Genomic DNA, 20,296 nt, shown 5'->3' with positions numbered 1-20,296 from the left:
TTCACTAATACAGACCTAATTTTCTGCACCAACCATTCACTAATACAGACCTAATCTTCTGCACCAACCATTCACTAATACAGACCTAATCTTCTGCACCAACCATTCACTAATACAGACCTAATCTTCTGCACCAACCATTCACTAATACAGACCTAATCTTCTGCACCAACCATTCACTAATACAGACCTAATCTTCTGCACCAACCATTCACTAACACAGACCTAATCTTCTGCACCAACCATTCAGTGCAATAGGTTTCTAGACTTCAATTTAGACATGATTGTAACTTGAACTTTTGTGTATCGTTCTTCACACATTCATGTCTCTAGGTTTGCACAACAATTCAGGTTACTGCTGCACATTATGTAAGAAAGAATCCATGGCCATAAATCCCTAGAATCTGTGAGAAATGCTTATGATGCCATGAGAGTTTTAGGCAGTCAGTTTGACGTTTACATTAATGTGTCATTAGTGTGCTAGATTTGTTCAGAGGAATGTGGCTCAGGCAGCTCTGCGGATGGGCTGTGTACTGTAACGTTGCTCTGTTCTGATACTCAGACACCCACAGTCCCCACCATGAAGGGCCCACAGTCCCCACCATGAAGGCCCCACAGTCCCCACCATGAAGGCCCCACAGTCCCCACCATGAAGGCCCCACAGTCCCCACTACAATGTACAGTACATCAAGGTTCCTTTTGCCTTGTCATGTGTCTACTTCATCGTTCTGGAATGATATCATGACTTTTGAATATTTCAAATATTTTCACCTATCATTATTTCAAAGGACACAGTACATTTTCCCACCTCTAAAATGTATTTTTCCCATGCTTGATTGATTGTCTTTGAGTAATCTTGAGATGCTTTGTGTGTAGGCTACTCATACAAGCCTATTGTACATGTATATGTCCAGGAAGTTGGTATGGTAATTGAAATGGCAGAGTTAAAGATATAAATAAAAATATGAATGACATTTGGCAGAAGATTTTATCCAACTTACAGTCATACATTTTACACATGGGTGGTTCCAGACAGAATGGAACTCACGACTCTTGGCGAAGCGCCATGCTCTACCAACTGATCTACACTGGACCAAGTTCTATGTTGGAAAAAGCCGAGTTCTAAGCACTGTGGCCTCAGATGGTCTTTGATCAAAGCTGTTCCGTGAAGTCATTAGTTTTTAAAAAAGGCCATTCAGATCAGTCCTGTTCTGATTCTATAAGAGGATTAGAACCTGCTCGTCCACTTCAGATCATCTACACACTTCAAAGGGATCAGTACAACACAGCTCCACCAGTTGTTCTTGTACATTATTCAAAGACCATAGAAATTAGACTAGGCGGAAGTGTGTGTGTGTGTGTGTGTGTGTGTGTGTGTGTGTGTGTGTAGTGTGTGTGTGTGTGTGTGTGTGTGTGTAGTGTGTGTGTGTGTGTGTGTAGTGTGTGTGTAGTGTGTGTGTGTGTGTGTGTGTGTGTGTGTGTGTGTGTAGTGTGTGTGTGTGTGTGTGTGTGTGTGTGTGTGTGTGTGTGTGTGTGTGTGTAGTGTGTGTGTGTGTGTGTGTGTGTGTGTGTGTGTGTGTGTGTGTGTGTAGTGTGTGTAGTGTGAGTGTGTGTGTGTAGTGTGTGTGTGTGTGTGTGTGTGTGTGTGTGTGTGTGTGTGTGTGTAGTGTGTGTGTGTGTGTGTGTGTGTGTGTGTGTGTGTGTGTGTGTGTGTAGTTGAGTCTTGCCAGCATATCAGATGCCACTTCTGTTTTTCGTATCATTCTTGTTTTGAGGCGACTCGGCTACCTCATGTATTCAGGCCAACTGTTGTTGAGCTTTACGCTGGTTGTTGTTGTTGCTGCAGTAGGCTAGATCAGGGCGGGCTTCCTACTGTACACGTCACCTGTGTGTGTACCTGTGATCACTCAGGAGGGAGATGGTTCCTGGTCTCCTAGAAACCATGGATGGGGTGGTGTGACCTTGCTGTTGTTGTTTTCATCACCATCATGAGAGCATGGTGAAGATTCAAGACATGTTAGTTAGAAGTCATGTTGGTAAAGGGCTTTGTTTTGCCTCTAAAAAATAGGCTATACGAGGAAGACTGCCACAGAAAAACAATCTTCATTCAGCATTTACCCTCAAGCTTCTACTTGGGTGTAAATTAACAGCTTCTACCCCCAAGCCATAAGACTGTTAAATAGTTAACCTAACAGCTTCTACCCCCAAGCCATAAGACTGCTAAATAGTTAAATAGTTAACCTAACAGCTTCTACCCCCAAGCCATAAGACTGTTAAATAGTTAACCTAACAGCTTCTACCCCCAAGCCATAAGACTGCTAAATAGTTAAATAGTTAACCTAACAGCTTCTACCCCCAAGCCATAAGACTGTTAAATAGTTAAATAGTTAACCTAACAGCTTCTACCCCCAAGCCATAAGACTGTTAAATAGTTAGTTAAATAGTTAACCTAACAGCTTCTACCCCCAAGCCATAAGACTGCTAAATAGTTAAATAGTTAACCTAACAGCTTCTACCCCCAAGCCATAAGACTGTTAAATAGTTAGTTAAATAGTTAACCTAACAGCTTCTACCCCCAAGCCATAAGACTGCTAAATAGTTAAATAGTTAACCTAACAGCTTCTACCCCCAAGCCATAAGACTGTTAAATAGTTAGTTAAATAGTTAACCTAACAGCTTCTACCCCCAAGCCATAAGACTGTTAAATAGTTAAATAGTTAACCTAACAGCTTCTACCCCCAAGCCATAAGACTGCTAAATAGTTAAATAGTTAACCTAACAGCTTCTACCCCCAAGCCATAAGACTGTTAAATAGTTAGTTAAATAGTTAACCTAACAGCTTCTACCCCCAAGCCATAAGACTGTTAAATAGTTAGTTAAATAGTTAACCTAACAGCTTCTACCCCCAAGCCATAAGACTGTTAAATAGTTAAATAGTTAACCTAACAGCTTCTACCCCCAAGCCATAAGACTGTTAAATAGTTAAATAGTTAACCTAACAGCTTCTACCCCCAAGCCATAAGACTTCTAAATAGTTAGTTAAATAGTTAACCTAACAGCTTCTACCCCCAAGCCATAAGACTGCTAAATAGTTAGTTAAATAGTTAACCTAACAGCTTCTACCCCCAAGCCATAAGACTGTTAAATAGTTAGTTAAATAGTTAACCTAACAACTTCTACCCCCAAGCCATAAGACTGCTAAATAGTTAGTTAAATAGTTAACCTAACAGCTTCTACCCCCAAGCCATAAGACTGTTAAATAGTTAAATAGTTAACCTAACAGCTTCTACCCCCAAGCCATAAGACTGTTAAATAGTTAAATAGTTAACCTAACAGCTTCTACCCCCAAGCCATAAGACTGCTAAATAGTTAGTTAAATAGTTAACCTAACAGCTTCTACCCCCAAGCCATAAGACTGTTAAATAGTTAGTTAAATAGTTAACCTAACAGCTTCTACCCCCAAGCCATAAGACTTCTAAATAGTTAGTTAAATAGTTAACCTAACAGCTTCTACCCCCAAGCCATAAGACTGCTAAATAGTTAGTTAAATAGTTAACCTAACAGCTTCTACCCCCAAGCCATAAGACTGCTAAATAGTTAGTTAAATAGTTAACCTAACAGCTTCTACCCCCAAGCCATAAGACTGTTAAATAGTTAGTTAAATAGTTAACCTAACAGCTTCTACCCCCAAGCCATAGGACTGTTAAATAGTTAAATAGTTAACCTAACAGCTTCTACCCCCAAGCCATAAGACTGTTAAATAGTTAAATAGTTAACCTTTTATTTATTTTTTATTTTATTTATTTTTTAAATTTTATTTCACCTTTATTTAACCAGGTAGGCAAGTTGAGAACAAGTTCTCATTTACAATTGCGACCTGGCCAAGATAAAGCAAAGCAGTTCGACAACATACAAAAACACAGAGTTACACATGGAGTAAAACAACATACAATCAATGATGCAGTAGAAAAAAATAAGACTATATACAATGTGAGCAAATGATGTGAGATAATGGAGGTAAAGGCAAAAAAATGCCATGGTGGCAAAGTAAATAAAGTATGGCAAGAAAAACACTGGAATGGTAGATTTGTAGTTTGAAGAAAGTTAAAAGTTAAAATATAAATAATATGGTGCAAATGAGCAAAATAAATAAAATAAATAAATACAGTAGGGGAAAAGGTAGTAGTTTGGGCTCAATTAAAGATGGGCTATGTACAGGTGCAGAGATCTGTGAGCTGCTCTGACAGCTGGTGCTTAAAGCTAGTGAGGGAGATAAGTGTTTCCAGTTTTAGAGATTTTTGTAGTTCGTTCCAGTCATTGGCAGCTGAGAACTGGAAGGAGAGACGACCAAAGGAGGAGTTGGCTTTAGGGGTGACCAGAGAGATATACCTGCTGGAGCGCGTGCTACAGGTGGGTGCTGCTATGGTGACCAGTGAGCGGAGATAAGGGGGGACTTTACCTAGCAGGGTCTTGTAGATGACCTGGAGCCAATGTGTTTGGCGACGATTATGAAGTGAAGGCCAGCCAACGAGAGCATACAGGTCGCAGTGGTGGGTTGTATATGGGGCTTTGGTGACAAAACGGATGGCACTGTGATAGACTGCATCCAGCTTGTTGAGTAGGGTATTGGAGGCTATTTTGTAAATGACATCGCCGAAGTCGAGGATTGGTAGGATGGTCAGTTTTACGAGGGTATGTTTGGCAGCATGAGTGAAGGATGCTTTGTTGCGAAATAGGAAGCCAATTCTAGATTTCACTTTGGATTGGAGATGATTGATGTGAGTCTGGAAGGAGAGTTTACAGTCTAACCAGACACCTAGGTATTTGTAGTTGTCCACAAATTCTAAGTTAGAACCGTCCAGAGAAGTTATGCTGGATGGGCGGGCAGGTGCAGGCAGCGATCGGTTGAAGAGCATGCATTTAGTTTTACTTGTGTTTAGGAGCAGTTGGAGACCACGGAAGGAGAGTTGAATGGCATTGAAGCTCGTCTGGAGGGTTGTTAACACAGTGTCCAGAGAAGGGCCAGAAGTATACAGAATGGTGTCGTCTGCGTAGAGGTGGATCAGAGATTCACCAGCAGCAAGAGCGACATCATTTATGTATACAGAGAAAAGAGTTGGCCCAAGAATTGAACCCTGTGGTACCCCCATAGAGACTGCCAGAGGTCCAGACAGTAGGCCCTCCGATTTGACACACTGAACTCTGTCAGAGAAGTAGTTGGTGAACCAGGCGACGCAATCGTTTGAGAAACCAAGGCTACTAAGTCTGCCGATGAGGATGTGGTGATTAACAGAGTCAAAAGCTTTGGCCAGGTCAATGAATACGGCAGCACAGTAATGTTTCTTATCGATGGCGGTTACGATGTCGTTTAGGACCTTGAGCGTGGCTGAGGTGCACCCATGACCAGCTCTGAAACCAGATTGCATAGCGGAGAGGGTGCGGTGGGATTCAAAATAGTCGGTAATCTGTTTGTTGACTTGGCTTTCGAAGACCTTAGAAAGGCAGGGTAGGATGGATATAGGTCTGTAGCAATTTGGGTCAAGAGTGTCACCTCCTTTGAAGAGGGGGATGACAGCAGCTGCTTTCCAATCTATGGGAATCTCAGACGACACGAAAGAGAGGTTGAACAGGCTAGTAATAGGGGTTGCAATAATTTCGGCAGATAATTTTAGAAAGAAAGGGTCCAGATTGTCAAGCCCAGCTGATTTGTAGGGGTCCAGATTTTGCAGCTCTTTCAGAACATCAGCTGAATGGATTTGGGAGAAGGAGAAATGGGGGAGGCTTGGGCGAGTAGCTGTGGGGGGTGCAGTGCTGTTGAATGCAGTAGGGGTAGTTAGGTGGAAAGCATGGCCAGCCGTAGAAAAATGCTTATTGAAATTCTCAATTATAGTGGGCTTATCGGTGGTGACAGAGTTTCCTATCCTCAGTGCAGTGGGCAGTTGGGAGGAGGTGTTCTTATTCTCCATGGACTTTACAATGTCCCAGAACTTTTTAGAGTTGGAGTTGCACGAAGCAAATTTCTGTTTGAAAAAGCTAGCCTTGGCGTTTCTAACTGCCTGTGTGTATTGGTTTCTAACTTCCCTAAAAAGTTGCATATCGCGGGGGCAGTTCGATGCTAATGCAGAACGCCACAGGATATTTTTGTGTTGGTTAAGGGCAGTCAGGTCTGGGGAGAACCAAGGGCTATATCTGTTCCTGGTTCTAAATTTCTTGAAAGGGGCATGCTTATTTAAGATGGAGAGGAAGGCATTTTTAAAAAATAACCAGGCATCCTCTACTGACGGGATGAGGTCAATATCCTTCCAGGATACCAGGGCCAGGTCGATTAGAAAGGCTTGCTCGTTGAAATGTTTCAGGGAGCGTTTGACAGTGATGAGTGGAGGTCGTTTGACCGCTGACCCATTACGGGTGCAGGCAATGAGGCAGTGATCGCTGAGATCTTGGTTGAAAACAGCAGAGGTGTAATTAGAGGGCACATTGGTTAGGATGATATCTATGAGGGTGCCAGTGTTTGCGGCTTTGGGGTTGTACCTGGTGGGTTCATTAATAATTTGTGTGAGATTGAGGGCATCAAGCTTGGATTGTAGAATGGCTGGGGTGTTAAGCATGTCCCAGTTTAGGTCGCCTAGTAGCACGAGCTCTGAAGATAGATGGGGGGCAATCAGTTCACATATGGTGTCCAGAGCACAGCTAGGGGCCGAGGGGGGTCTATAGCAGGCGGCAACGGTGAGAGACTTGTTTTTGGAGAGGTGGATTTTTAAAAGTAGAAGTTCAAATTGTTTGGGTACAGACCTGGATAGCAGGACAGAACTCTGCAAGCTATCTCTGCAGTAGATTGCAACACCGCCCCCTTTGGTCGTTCTATCTTGTCTGAAAACGTTGTAGTTAGGGATGAAGATTTCACAGTTTTTGGTGGACTTCCTAAGCCAAGATTCAGACACAGCTAGGACATCCGGGTTGGCAGAGTGTGCTAAAGCAGTGAATAAAACAAACTTAGGGAGGAGGCTTCTAATGTTAACATGCATGAAACCAAGGCTATTACGGTTACAGAAGTCATCAAAAGAGAGCGCCTGGGGAGTAGGTGTGGAGCCAGGCTCTGCAGGGCCTGGATTCACCTCTACATCCCCAGCGGAGCAGAGAAGAATAAGTATGAGGGTACGGCTAAAAGCTATAAGAATTGGTCGTCTGTGACGTCCAGAATAGAGAGAAAAAGGAGCAGGTATCTGGGGGCGATAAAATAGCTTCAAGGTATAATGTACAGACAAAGGTATGGTGGGATGTGAGTACAGAGGAGGTAAACCTAGGCATTTAGTGATTATGAGAGAGATATTGTCTCTAGAAACATCATTGAAACCAGAAGATGTCATAGCATGTGTGGGTGGTGGAACTGAGAGGTTGGATAAGGTATAATGAGCAGGGCTAGAGGCTCTACAGTGAAATAAGCCAATAAACACTAACCAGAACAGCAATGGACAAGGCATATTGACATTAAGGAGAGGCATGCTTAGCCGAGTGATCAGAGGGTCCAGTGAGATTCAGACAGCTAGCCGGGCCATAGGTAGCAAGCTGGTGGAAGATGGGAGGGAGGTCTGTTTTTAGCCGCCTCGTGCGTTTCCGTCTGTGGGTTAGTGGGGTTCCGTGTGGAAGGGGGGACCTGTCCAAGTTGGCAAAATAGTTAGTTATAGTGGCCCAAGAAAAAGTGTCCGACAGACCTATTCAGATCGCAGCCGAAAAGACAGCTAACGATTAGCTGGCCGCAGATGGGCGATCAGGTTACGTCGCGACGGAGGGGCCAGTTGGACAACTCCCTCGGGCAGATAACGTCGGTGATCCAGTCGTGAAGACCCAATGGGGCTCCGCATCGGCAGTAAAACGGGTCAGGATAGGTGAGTTGTAGCCCAGGAGACACTTCAGCTGGCTAGCTCAGGAATAGCCCACGAGTGGCTGACGGAACTCTTCAGCTGGCTAGCTAGCTAGCTCCGTAATAGTGTGTGTTAATTCCGAGACCGACGTTGCCAATAGTCACTCAGGTAGCAGCTAGTTAGCTGCAAGATCCAGGTGTAAATGTCCAGAGCCTGCGGTAGAAATCGAGGAAAGGAGAGAGAATAGGTCCGATATGCTCTGGTCTGAGTCGCGCTGTACAAAAACTGGCGATAGCTTTTCGAGCTAATGGATAGCTGAGGACAGCTAACCGTAGCTAGCTGAACTTCAACGTTAGCCAGTGAAAATGGCTAACCTCTGGCTAGCTTCTGTCGTGGAATTCAGATGAGGTAAATAATACTTTCTTTTTTTTTTTAATTGATGAGGCGGGTTGCAGGAGAGTGCTTTGAGGTTGAGTATTTAGAATAAAAAAAAATGTAAAAAGATAAGTGAAGAAAAAATATGTAAATATATATATATATATATATATATATATATATATATATATATATATATATATATATACACGGGACACGACAGGACGTCTGAACTGCTACGCCATCTTGGAATGATACAGATATATCTACAGATATAACCTAACAGCTTCTACCCCCAAGCCATAAGACTGTTAAATAGTTAAATAGTTAACCTAACAGCTTCTACCCCCAAGCCATAAGACTGTTAAATAGTTAAATAGTTAACCTAACAGCTTCTACCCCAAGCCATAAGACTGTTAAATAGTTAAATAGTTAACCTAACAGCTTCTACCCCAAGCCATAAGACTTCTAAATAGTTAAATAGTTAACCTAACAGCTTCTACCCCCAAGCCATAAGACTGTTAAATAGTTAAATAGTTAACCTAACAGCTTCTACCCCCAAGCCATAAGACTGCTAAATAGTTAGTTAAATAGTTAACCTAACAGCTTCTACCCCCAAGCCATAAGACTGTTAAATAGTTAAATAGTTAACCTAACAGCTTCTACCCCCAAGCCATAAGACTGTTAAATAGTTAGTTAAATAGTTAACCTAACAGCTTCTACCCCCAAGCCATAAGACTGTTAAATAGTTAAATAGTTAACCTAACAGCTTCTACCCCCAAGCCATAAGACTGCTAAATAGTTAAATAGTTAACCTAACAGCTTCTACCCCCAAGCCATAAGACTGTTAAATAGGTAGTTAAATAGTTAACCTAACAACTTCTACCCCCAAGCCATAAGACTGTTAAATAGTTAGTTAAATAGTTAACCTAACAGCTTCTACCCCCAAGCCATAAGACTGTTAAATAGTTAAATAGTTAACCTAACAGCTTCTACCCCAAGCCATAAGACTGTTAAATAGTTAGTTAAATAGTTAACCTAACAGCTTCTACCCCAAGCCATAAGACTGCTAAATAGTTAAATAGTTAACCTAACAGCTTCTACCCCCAAGCCATAAGACTGCTAAATAGGTAGTTAAGTACTTAACCTAACAGCTACCCGGTCTATCTGCATTGACCGTTTTGCGTGAACTCTTTTGACTCATCACATATGCTGCTACTGTCTATTATCTATCCTGTTGCCTAGTCACTTTACCCCTACCTACATGTGCATATCTACCTCAATTACCTTGTACCCCTGCACATTGACTTTGTACTGGTACCACCTGTATATAGCCAAGTTATCATTACTCATTGTGTATTTTTTCCTATTGTGACTCTTGCGTTCTCTCTGCATTGTTGGTCAGGGCCTATAAGTAGTATTTCACTGTTAGTTGAACCAAGTATATAACAAATAACGTGTGATTTGATTTGAATAGAACTATCTTCAGTATGAAGTGACCATTTTGGGGGGGTTCAGTCCCCACAATCTTTGTATTCCATAATGATGCCGTTTGGGACCAGGTCTAAACCCTCGCACCTTCCAGGGAGTGGAGGTGAGTTCACCGGTAATAATTCAGTGTCACTCGATCCGACTGTGTCACAGCGTCACAGCTTAATGATGTGGCAGGCCTGGAAGGCTGGAGCAGAGCAAAGGCCATGGATCAACGCTGTGATGTCAGTCTGCCACTCTTTCACACACCCTTTCACACACACACTCTCTCTCTCCCTCTCTCACACACACACTCTCTCACACACTCTCTCTCACACTCTCTCTCTCACACACACACACACGCACACAAACACACACACTCTCTCTGCTGCGTCTCTCACACATACTCTCGCTCTCACACACGCACGCACGCACGCACCCCCACACACACACACACACAAACACACACTCTCTCTGCTGCCTCTCTCACACATGCTCTCACACTCGCACGCACGCATGCGCACACGCACGCACGCACACACACACACACACACACACACACACACACACACACACACACACACACACACACACACACACACACACACACAATAGGAGCCAGTCTGCCACCCTACCCTCTCACTGTCTTCTGTCCCTCAGACCTTAATAAGGACACAGTGTCGGACACACCTTCTGTGAATCCGGTCTAATCAAACTAAATGAGAAAGAAGGGTTATCTTGTTCTTATCAGTTGCAGGTCAATACACTGGTTTTCTACCTCTCAAGCACTCCTTCACATTGCCTTCCTCTTCCTTGTTCCCATTCAATAAATGTAGTGTTGGGTGGTTATGCTGAAGTGGTTAGTGTCTATCTTACTGTTGATAACATACACTATATGACCAAAAATACAGTACCAGTCAAAAGTTTGGACACATCTACTCATTCCAGGGTTTTTCATATTTTTTTTACTATTTTCTACATTGTAGAACAATAGTGAAGACATCAAAACTATGAAATAACACATATGGAATCATGCAGTAACCAAATAAGTTTGCCTTGATGACAGCTTTGCACACTCTTGGCATTCTCTCAACAAGCTTCATGAGGTAGTCACCTGGAATGCATTTCAATTAACAGGTGTGCCTTGTTAAAAGTTAATTTGTGGAATTTCTTTGATCCAATCAGTTGTGTTGTGACAAGGTAGGGGTGATATACAGAAAATAGCCCTATTTGGTAAAATACCAAGCCCATATTATGGCAAGAACAGCTCAAATAAGCAAAGAGAAATGACAGTCCGTCATTACTTTAAGACATGAAGGTCAGTCAATACGTTAAGACATGAAGGTCAGGCAATGCGGAACATTTCAAGAACTTTTACATTTTCTTCAAGTGCAGTCGCAAAAACCCTCAAACGCCTCAAAGGACCGTCATAGGAAATGAAGACATAGAGTTACCTCTGCTGCAGAGGATAAGTTCATTAGAGTTACCAGCATCAGAAATTTCAGCCCAAATAAATGCTTCAAAACCGGCCATTCTACTGCCAATGTTTGCCTATAGCGATTGCATGGCTGTGTGCTCGATTTTATACACCTGTCAGCAACGGGTATGTCTGAAATAGCCGAATGCACTAATTTGAAGGTGTGTCCACATACTTTTGTGTATATATTGTGTAAGTGGATAAGATATCAGATTTTGATTTGATGACTAACGTCTGTGTTTTGTTTTCTTGTCCGCTGTCAGTTGTGCTTGGGGTATTTCCCATTTTATGGTGGAGTTCATTGTGATTCCACCTTCATAGATAGATTATTACTCAAGGAAAACAGCCATGCAAAAACAGCCATTCTGAAATATTAAAGTGTGGTTGCCTTGGTGTTCTTATTGGTCCATGACATTTTTATTGTTCATGGGTCATTTTTCTTGGTTCAATAGCCTGTATCTGGCAGTCAGTGAGCAGTGAAATAGCTCTGACCTTATAGCCAGCCAGGCCTATGTTGTTGTTCTTCATAATGCTGTGTGTTCTGTGGGAAAGTATTGTCAAAGATCACCAAAGCTCAGTGTATAACTCCTAGCCAGATTAGGGCTGGTCTCTAACATGTTGATGTCCGTCTGTCTGTCCTCAACTTTTCCACTGACTATGCAGCCGTGTGATTGGGCGTCTTTCATGTGGGTATCAGGTTACAGCTGTAATTTGTATGCCACCCTTCTCGTCTTCAGAGAGAGGCCTCCACCTCCACCGATACTAATTATGGAAGGAAACAAAATCCTCCTCGTGGAGGAGGGCGAGAGAGCGAGGAAGGAGGGAGAGAGGAGAGAGAGAGTGTGATAAAAAGAGCAAGATGGGTAGAGTGAGAGAGGGGTGAAAAGTGAGAGATGGAGAAAGTGTAAATGAAGGTGAAAGACAGACGAAACAACCAACAGAGATTTGTCAAGAGAGGGGGAGAGTTAAGGATGAAGATGAGAGAAAGCGAGGGATAACTTGTCTTTGTGTTATAGCTGAAGAGGCAGTTTGCTCTGCTGGGTGAAATATGGGTGGAGGAGTGGAGCATTCCCACAGTCACAACGATGGAGGAGGGGTGTATCTCTCTCTCTCCCTCTCTCTCTCTACCTCTGTCTCTCACTCTCTCTATTCCTCTCTTCCTCCATCATTAGCTCTGAAGGGCCTCTCAGAATCCAGGAAATGGAGGAAACGTCTGAAAACGAGTGAAAATAATCAAAAGGCTTTAGCGTGAGGAAGAGTAGAAAAGAACCTTTCAGACACATTTTCTCAACAAGCAAGAGAAAGTGTTTAATCCTTTTGCTTGAATTCTCCAGCGTTGCATTATTATGGCTGTTCAGCGAGGGGAGGTAGTAGTAAGTAGGTTATGAATGGTGGCCTTGATGAACAGTCACAGGAATGTGTTGATTGGATGTGTTGAATGTGTTGTCCATCTTCTTCTCCTTTACTTTGTTCTTCTCTCTTGTTAGAAAACCAATGAATGATTTCACACAGTTGAACCCTGTTCTCTCTCTCTCTCTCTCTCTCTCTCTCTCTCTCTCTCTCTCTCTCTCTCTCTAGGGCCAGGTGGAGGTCCGTGCTGTGTTACAGGTTCCAGATCTGGACAGGGAACCAGAACAGACAGAGTTCTACGTGGTTCTAGAAGGTTCCAGACTAGTCCATGTTACTGTAGTTAAGAGAGCGGAGGATGGAGAGTCTCTTTGTTTCACAGTTCCTGGTGAGTCCCACCGTTTATAGTGTCCACTGGTCCCAGATCAGTCTAACTGTCTCACACAGAGCTACTGATTGAGGTTAGAACAGAACCCTTGGTTTGATACAGGGTCACTAACTTCCAGTTATCATTAGTTCCTATTTTGCTCTTTTAAGTTCAGGTCAACATAACAGAGATTGTAATAAATCAGTAGATAGCAGCAGTTTGCCTAACCTAATAAAGACCATCCATATTGCTGTGTCACAAGCTTCAATATAAATCATGTTTGAGAGCAGAAAACTGTTATTGCTGTACAGTGTCCATATTAGGAGTGTGTCAATGTCAGAAGGACTTGTGTCAGTCTCATCGGGAGTTGGCACTTATTGTCATATTTGATCCTCAGTCGTCTGTTCGTCTCCTCTCCTCCACAGGTCACGACCTCCAAGAGACCGCCTCTGTCACAGTGTATCGCCACACAGAGGGCGGAGCCAAGCCTTGTGGAGGCGGGGCCTCCCTGAGGTACGTCTGCGATTTGCCACAGGAAGTGGCCGAGTACCTGCTAGCCAACAGCGACTGTCTGAGTCCCCAGAGCCACCTGGAGGTTCTGAGGAGGGTCTCAGCAGCTCCAGGGGAGGGGGACAGGGAGGGTGACATGAGCGCTGGTCCAGGAAAGGAGCCCTCTCTGGGGCAGACAGACCAGGAGGAGGAGGGGGTTAGCGGTGGGAGACCCAGACCTGATCCACAGATAGAGTGTCATCTCAGGGAGATGGATGAGAGGATAACCCAGGCCGTGGCTAACCTGAACTACCCTCTGGAGTGGAGCGGCAAGGCCAGCCAACCTAGAGAAGGTAACCAACCATACTACTTGGGCTTTTTACATAGGGCTTTTCCAGTGCTGCTGTGGAAAAGCCCTATGACTAGTGTGGTGGGGTACGTGAGTTGTGTGTTGTGGTTGGTAGGGAATCTGACCCTAAATGGCTTGTTTTGGAGCAGTTCCAGCAAGTGTACTGTACTAGCTTTCCCAGATGATTTCCGATACCTTAGAACTTGAGACATTCTGTACACATTTCTACTTAGCCTATACCTATGTCATATAGATTACAATTAGTAACAGGCAAGGAAGATATGACCCGAGACAGTTATCCATGATCAGAAAGAAAAAACATCAATGTGTTATTTTCTACAATTAAAACAACGATTGATGATAGTTACTGTGTAGGCTTACCTAGCCTGTGCCGGATGTTCCGGTTTTCAGGGGAAATGGGAAGTGAGCCTGTGGCACGACTGCTGCTTTTTCTTCTTCTCGTCAAGACCAGTTTTCGGGGATCTAGTTTATTTTACGCCTACTATGTTAGGTTAACAGACACTTTAACGGAAACCTATTCAGATTATTTACAATACTTTACAGTCATTAAAAAAAAAATCTGGGTCAAAAAGGGGCTTAGGTGGTGGGTGGCAGGCGCATGGCAATGGGCGCTACGTAATGGCCGTCATCTTGGCGGTGTAGAGAAATGTTTGCATTATTAAGCCAATTTCCTATCAAGGCACAAGGTGAGACCCAGATGCAGACACAGGAGGCAGATGGTTGGAGTCTTACAATGTTTAATAATCCAAAGGGGTAGGCAAGAGAATGGTCGTGGACAGGCAAAAAGGTCAAAACCAGATCAGAGTCCAGGAGGTACAGAGTGGCAGTCAGGCTCGTGGTCAAGGCAGGCAGAATATCAGGCAGGCGGGTACAAAGTCCAGAAACAGGCAAGGGTCAAAACCGGGAGGACTAGAAAAAGGAGAATAGCAAAAAGGAGTACGGGAAAAACACGCTGGTTGACTTGACTAAACATACAAGACGAACTGGCACAGAGAGACAGGAAACACAGGGATAAATACACTGGGGGGAAAAAGTGACACCTTGGAGGGGATGGAGACAATCACAGGAACAGGTGAAACAGATCAGGGCATGACATTTCCTGCAATTCTACAATTCTGAGAGAAAATGTTGGTTTTAAATTGAATTCCCTTCAATTCTATGCATTTCACCATGGCTAATGCTGTGTATTTTTGCTTAAATAACAAAATCAATACTGCTATAGTAATTGCTTGGAGAATTTTCAATAAATTCATTGTTTGGAGAATTTTCAATTCTCCCTGACTGTCTAGATTTTATTTTGGTGATTGTTAGTTGTCAAAAATTATATTATAACAAAAATATGCCACTATCTTTTTCTACATACTTTATATCTGGTTTTAGTCATTTACGTTTACACAAAGTGTCATTCCATCCCGAAAATGTATATAATGTATATACAAACATATATAAAAACTTTACCCGACCCGCCCAAGGATCTCAATGCCTGAAAAATCCCTGAATTTTAGATAGTGACATGTACTGTATTCTGTCGGTAGCTAATGTGAACCAATAGAATGTGTAGAAATGAGGTAAACCGATGCTGGCACTAAGACCACACTCAACGAGCTGTATAAGGCCATAAGCCAACAAGAAAATACTCATCCAAAAGCAGCGCTCCTAGTGGCTGTTGATTTGAATACAGGAAAACTTAAATCTGTTTGACCTAGTTTCTACCAGCATGTCTCCTGCACAACTAGAGGGAAAACAATTCTAGATCACCTTTGCTCCACACACAGAGACACATACAAAGCTCTCCCTTGCCCTCCATTTGGCAAATAAAACCATTACTATATCCTCCTGATTCCTGCTTACAAGCAAAAACTCAAACAGGGCGTAGCAGTGACTAAGCTACAGGACTGTTTTGCTAGCAAAGACTGGAATATTTTCCAGGATTCATCCGATGGCATTGAGGAGTTTACTATATCAGTCATTGGCTTCATTAGTAAGTTCATCGACGACGTCGTCCCCACAGTGACCGTACGTATATATCTCAAACAGAAGCCATGGATTACAGGCAACATCCACACTGTCATGATTATTTGTAGATGTAATTAAGATACTGTTGGCCTGTTGGGGGAGGTTTATGACCCTCATAAATACCTTTCCCCTTTTCTCTCTCTCTACTTTCTAGTTGACTCTTGTAAAGCCTTTGTAACATAGAGAGTCTGGTAACATCAAAAGGTGGGAAACACAACCATATTTCGGTAATCCAACCAGTTGAAAATATGCGTTGGTACTTAATGAATATGATCTCAGATCAGTTGTTGTCTGAGACATTATTACTAATGACAGGATGACATAAACTGTATCTTGGAAAGTCGACACATTCTAGTTATCAGATTCACATGGAATTGCTGTGCAATTTAAATGTTTAAATATGAAACGATTTGTGAAAAGATTAAATGTAATTTTAGCTTCTTAAATAAGAGAATGGTTTGAAATAGAGAAACTCTGCTCACTCAGAGGCCCCGCCCAAGTGAACAGACATTGGTTATAAACTATGAAACACGCCCTTCTCACCCCTACTATATAAGCTCTGTTACGAAAATGTAACTTTCTGTTCTGAGGACGTGAGGACGACGGTCCTACGTTAAAAGGGCTCAGATAATAACCTAACGAAATTAGCATCGTGTTCAATGTGAAGGTGACGATCGACACGCCAAAAGGATGAATTTTGACTATACCAGCCAGAATATAGCACGAGCTTAAAAGTATGGCAACTTGGTATGAACTTTGAACTCTTATTCACTCCAGAAGTGATACCTCCTAGCCGTTGAGTTAGCAGCAGCCGCTGTAAACGTGGGCTAGGAAAGAATGGACGACGTATGCAGTCTAACACACAACAATACTACAACGTATCCAGTTTACCACCATGGACATTCTTCAGAGGACAAGAGATCCATGCTGGACAACCCGGCCTTCTATCTATGACCAATCTACCGAAGCGCAGCTCAGAGTAAATATTTATTGCATTTTCCTTTTTCAAATGGGCGGTTATTCATAATGCATAAGATACTGTATTTACGATAGCATAGCTTCCTACGGCCCGATAGAGACACAAAATCTTTTTGTTCCTCAGTCTTCCCGCTCTTTCATTCAAAACCCAACCCGCTTTCTTTGTGTAACCAGCCGTCATATCTGTTCCGTCCGCTAGGGACGTTTTTCTTTATGACATAATTTGTAGTCAATGTATGGTCCATTCTTTGTAGATGTAATTATGTGTGATTATTTAGGTATTTAGTAAATAAATAATTAAACCAAATGTTGTATTGCTGATTCAACTTGTTAGCAAGGGTTCGTGAAGATAACCAAGAATTTACAACTTTCAGATGAGACTGAATAAAGTGACGATTAAATATTGACTGCTACTGATGTAAAAGATTACTAGGTTTTTAAGAGTTTATTCGGAAGACAACTGCTCTATAAACATTCTTTCGTGGTGCCCCGATGTTCTAGTTAATTACATTTACCTGATTAGCTTAATCAGGTAATATTAATTACAGAGAAATTATTTTATAGAATAGCATGTCATATCACTTAATCCGGCATAGCCAAAGACACGACAACACTGATCTAAAGGCTAGAGTGACACAAGCCTACCAGACATGCTAAATGCCTTCTATGCTCACTTCAAGGCAAGCAAAACTGAGCCATGCGTAAGAGCACCAGCTGTTCCGGAAGACGGTCTGATCACACTCTCTGTAGCCGATGTGAATAAGACCTTTAAACAGGTTAACATTCACAAGGCTGCAGGGCCAGAAGCACCTCACAGTTTCTGATTTTTTAATTCCGGAACCTATTTGTTTGGATCTGGTACCTCTTGTGGCATGACATTTGTTTTCACTGTTTGTAAAAATGCCAATAAAAGCAATCTGTGTTAATTCTAGGTGCCTCCTATGTAATTGTCCTGCCCCTTAACAAACGTATTGTGAAAACGTGCCTGATATTCTCAGAACTGATTAGTGTTGGGCCGGCCTGAGTTTATGGTTTGCGCAACATTGCAGCCTCGAGACCAACGCGTGGCCATTCCTGTAGTGTGTGAGAGAGAAGCACGCCTCAATCTCTCACATAACTACAGTGAGATTCACTGTAATTATATTATTCAGAGTACTACACCAGGAATATGTCTATAATTTAGCCACAGAGCATCAATAGCTTTTTGAAAAAATGCCTAGCTGTGGATTGTGTGTAGCCCAATCACAGGGCATAGCCTACAGTCAGGAACGTGCAGCAAATCTGTCAGTGAACACCATGTAGCCAAAACAGGCATTTCGCAAATATTTCAAATACAAATTGCTCCTGATGAAAAGAGAAGACTCATCTGTATGTAGGCTACCAAAATATTTTATCAACTTCCAAATAGGCCTATTGAGCGAACAGCATTGTTTTACAAAGTAAAACAAGAGAGAGATAGGCTTTTGGCACGAGCCCGTCGGCCATCGCCAGTTAGTGGGCTGCACATCAATGGTTGAGTCAGTGAAACTGGAAAGATTTTTTAGGACTATAATTTCCTCCTCATATTGCACAATATGTGTGTCTCCACACACCTAGGCCTAGGCTATTGGTGGATTCAATACAAGGTCATTTTTATTGATCTCAGATTCTCAGTTTGGCAGTGTCAAAGTAGCCTGTCATTTCGATCATTTGTGCGGTATTAAAACATAAAATTATGTACAATTGCATGAAATGCATTTCTAAAAGGCCATATTTTTCGGGCCCTAGGCTACAAAAAAAGGTGTTTAACTTCTACACTACTGCTCTATGCCACTACGCAAACGTGATGATAATGCATGCAATGCTTTATTCTAAAGGGGATTTTAAAAAACAATGTGTTTTGGTACCTCACAGTTTATATACTGAACAAAAATACAAAGCCAACATGCACCAATTTCATTGATTTTACTGAGTTACAGTGGAAATCAGTCAATTGAAATACATTTATTAGGCCCTAATCTATGGATTTCACATGACTGGGAATACAGCTATGCATCTGATTTTTCACAGATACCTTTAAAAAAAATGGGCCTCACAATGGGCCTCAGGATCTCGTCACGGTATTTCTGTGCATTCAAATTTCCATTGATAAAATGCAATCGTGTTCGTTGTTCGTAGCTTATGCCTGCCCATACTATAACCCCACTGCCACCATGGGGCACTCTGTTCACAACGTTGACATCAGCAAACCGCTCACCCACACGACGCCATACACATGATCTGAGGCCTGTTGGAATACTGCCAAATTCTCTAAAACAACGTTGGAGGCGGCTTATGGTAGATAAATAAACATTAAATTCTCTGGAAACAGCTCTGGTGGTCATTCTTGTTGTCAGCATGCCAATTGCGATCTTCCTCAAAACTTGAGACATCTATGGCATTGTGTTGTGTGACAAAACTGCACATTTTAAATTGGCCTTCTATTGTCCCCAGCACAAGGTGCACCTGTGTAGTTATCATGCTGTTTAATTAGCTTCTTTTTATTCCACACCTGTCAGTCGGATGGATTATCTTGGCAAAGGAGAAGTGCTCACTAACAGAGATGTAAACAAATTTGTGCACAAAAGTTGGGAGAAATAAGCTTTTTGTGCATATGGAAAATTTCTGTGATCTTTTATTTTATCTCATGAAACATGGCACCAACACTTTACATGTTGCGTTTAGATTTTTTTTGTTCAGTGTATATTATATACAAATCCTTGTCAAAATCAAATCAAATTGTATTTGTCACATGCGCCGAATACAACAGGTATAAACCTTACAGTGAAATGATTACTTACAAGCCCTTAACCAACAGTGCAGTTCAAGAAATAGAGTATATACATTTTTTAAATAACACAATAACAATAACGAGGCAATATACAGGGGGAACCGGTACCGAGTCAATGTGCGGGGGTACAGTTTAGTCAAGCTAACAATCCCATTATGTCACATGAGGAGCTTTATATGGTGTTACTTTGCCTTTACAGGTTAGTAAGGCATGCTATAGATAAACACCATCTCTGGTGCAAGTCTGTTTCTACATGCAACACAACAATAGTGCCACATCGATACCTTGCCAAACAGGTCAACCCAACAACCAGCTGACAAAGCCAGAGACAGACTGGCACCACTAACTCAAGACTTGCCTCTGATTTCATTGCTGGTCTAGACTGTTTCAATATTACCAAACATGTCAATTTTCCCACTCACATCAAGGGACACATACTTCATCTTGTCTGCTCTGTTGGCCTCATCCTAACTCAGCCCAGACCTCCTGTTCCCACTGTCTGACCACAAGATCCTTCATTTCTCTCTTCTCTCATACTCACCCCACAACACTGACAAATGCCTCCTCTTCTTCCGCAACATCTAAGCTGTTGACCCCCTCCAACTCTCTGATGCCAACTGCTCTGCCCGGCCCCTTGACCACGCCCCCAACTCACCTGATGAACTAGCTGCCCAATTCAATATCTGTTTCCCTCAACTCTCTGGCCCCCCTCCAAACTAAACCTGTCTCCTTCTCC

At 42.4% G+C, this 20,296-nt stretch overlaps 1 protein-coding gene across 1 annotated transcript in view; it reads left to right on the top strand.

Moving 5' to 3' along the window:
• The window catches only part of LOC115159851 (rho guanine nucleotide exchange factor 28), a 121,787-nt gene that overhangs the window by 14,683 nt on the left and 86,808 nt on the right, over positions 1–20,296 (top strand). The window contains exons 3-4 of the mRNA XM_029709915.1: positions 12,763–12,919; positions 13,324–13,740. Coding sequence (XP_029565775.1) covers positions 12,763–12,919; positions 13,324–13,740 — 574 coding nt within the window. The remainder of the gene's footprint in view (positions 1–12,762; positions 12,920–13,323; positions 13,741–20,296) is intronic.

The sequence above is a fragment of the Salmo trutta genome, chromosome 23 (genome assembly GCF_901001165.1).
Source record: "Salmo trutta chromosome 23, fSalTru1.1, whole genome shotgun sequence".
In the NCBI taxonomy this organism is placed as follows: domain Eukaryota; kingdom Metazoa; phylum Chordata; class Actinopteri; order Salmoniformes; family Salmonidae; genus Salmo; species Salmo trutta.
The sequence above is the reverse complement of the archived record's forward strand: the minus strand, read 5'-3'. Positions and strand labels throughout refer to the sequence as shown.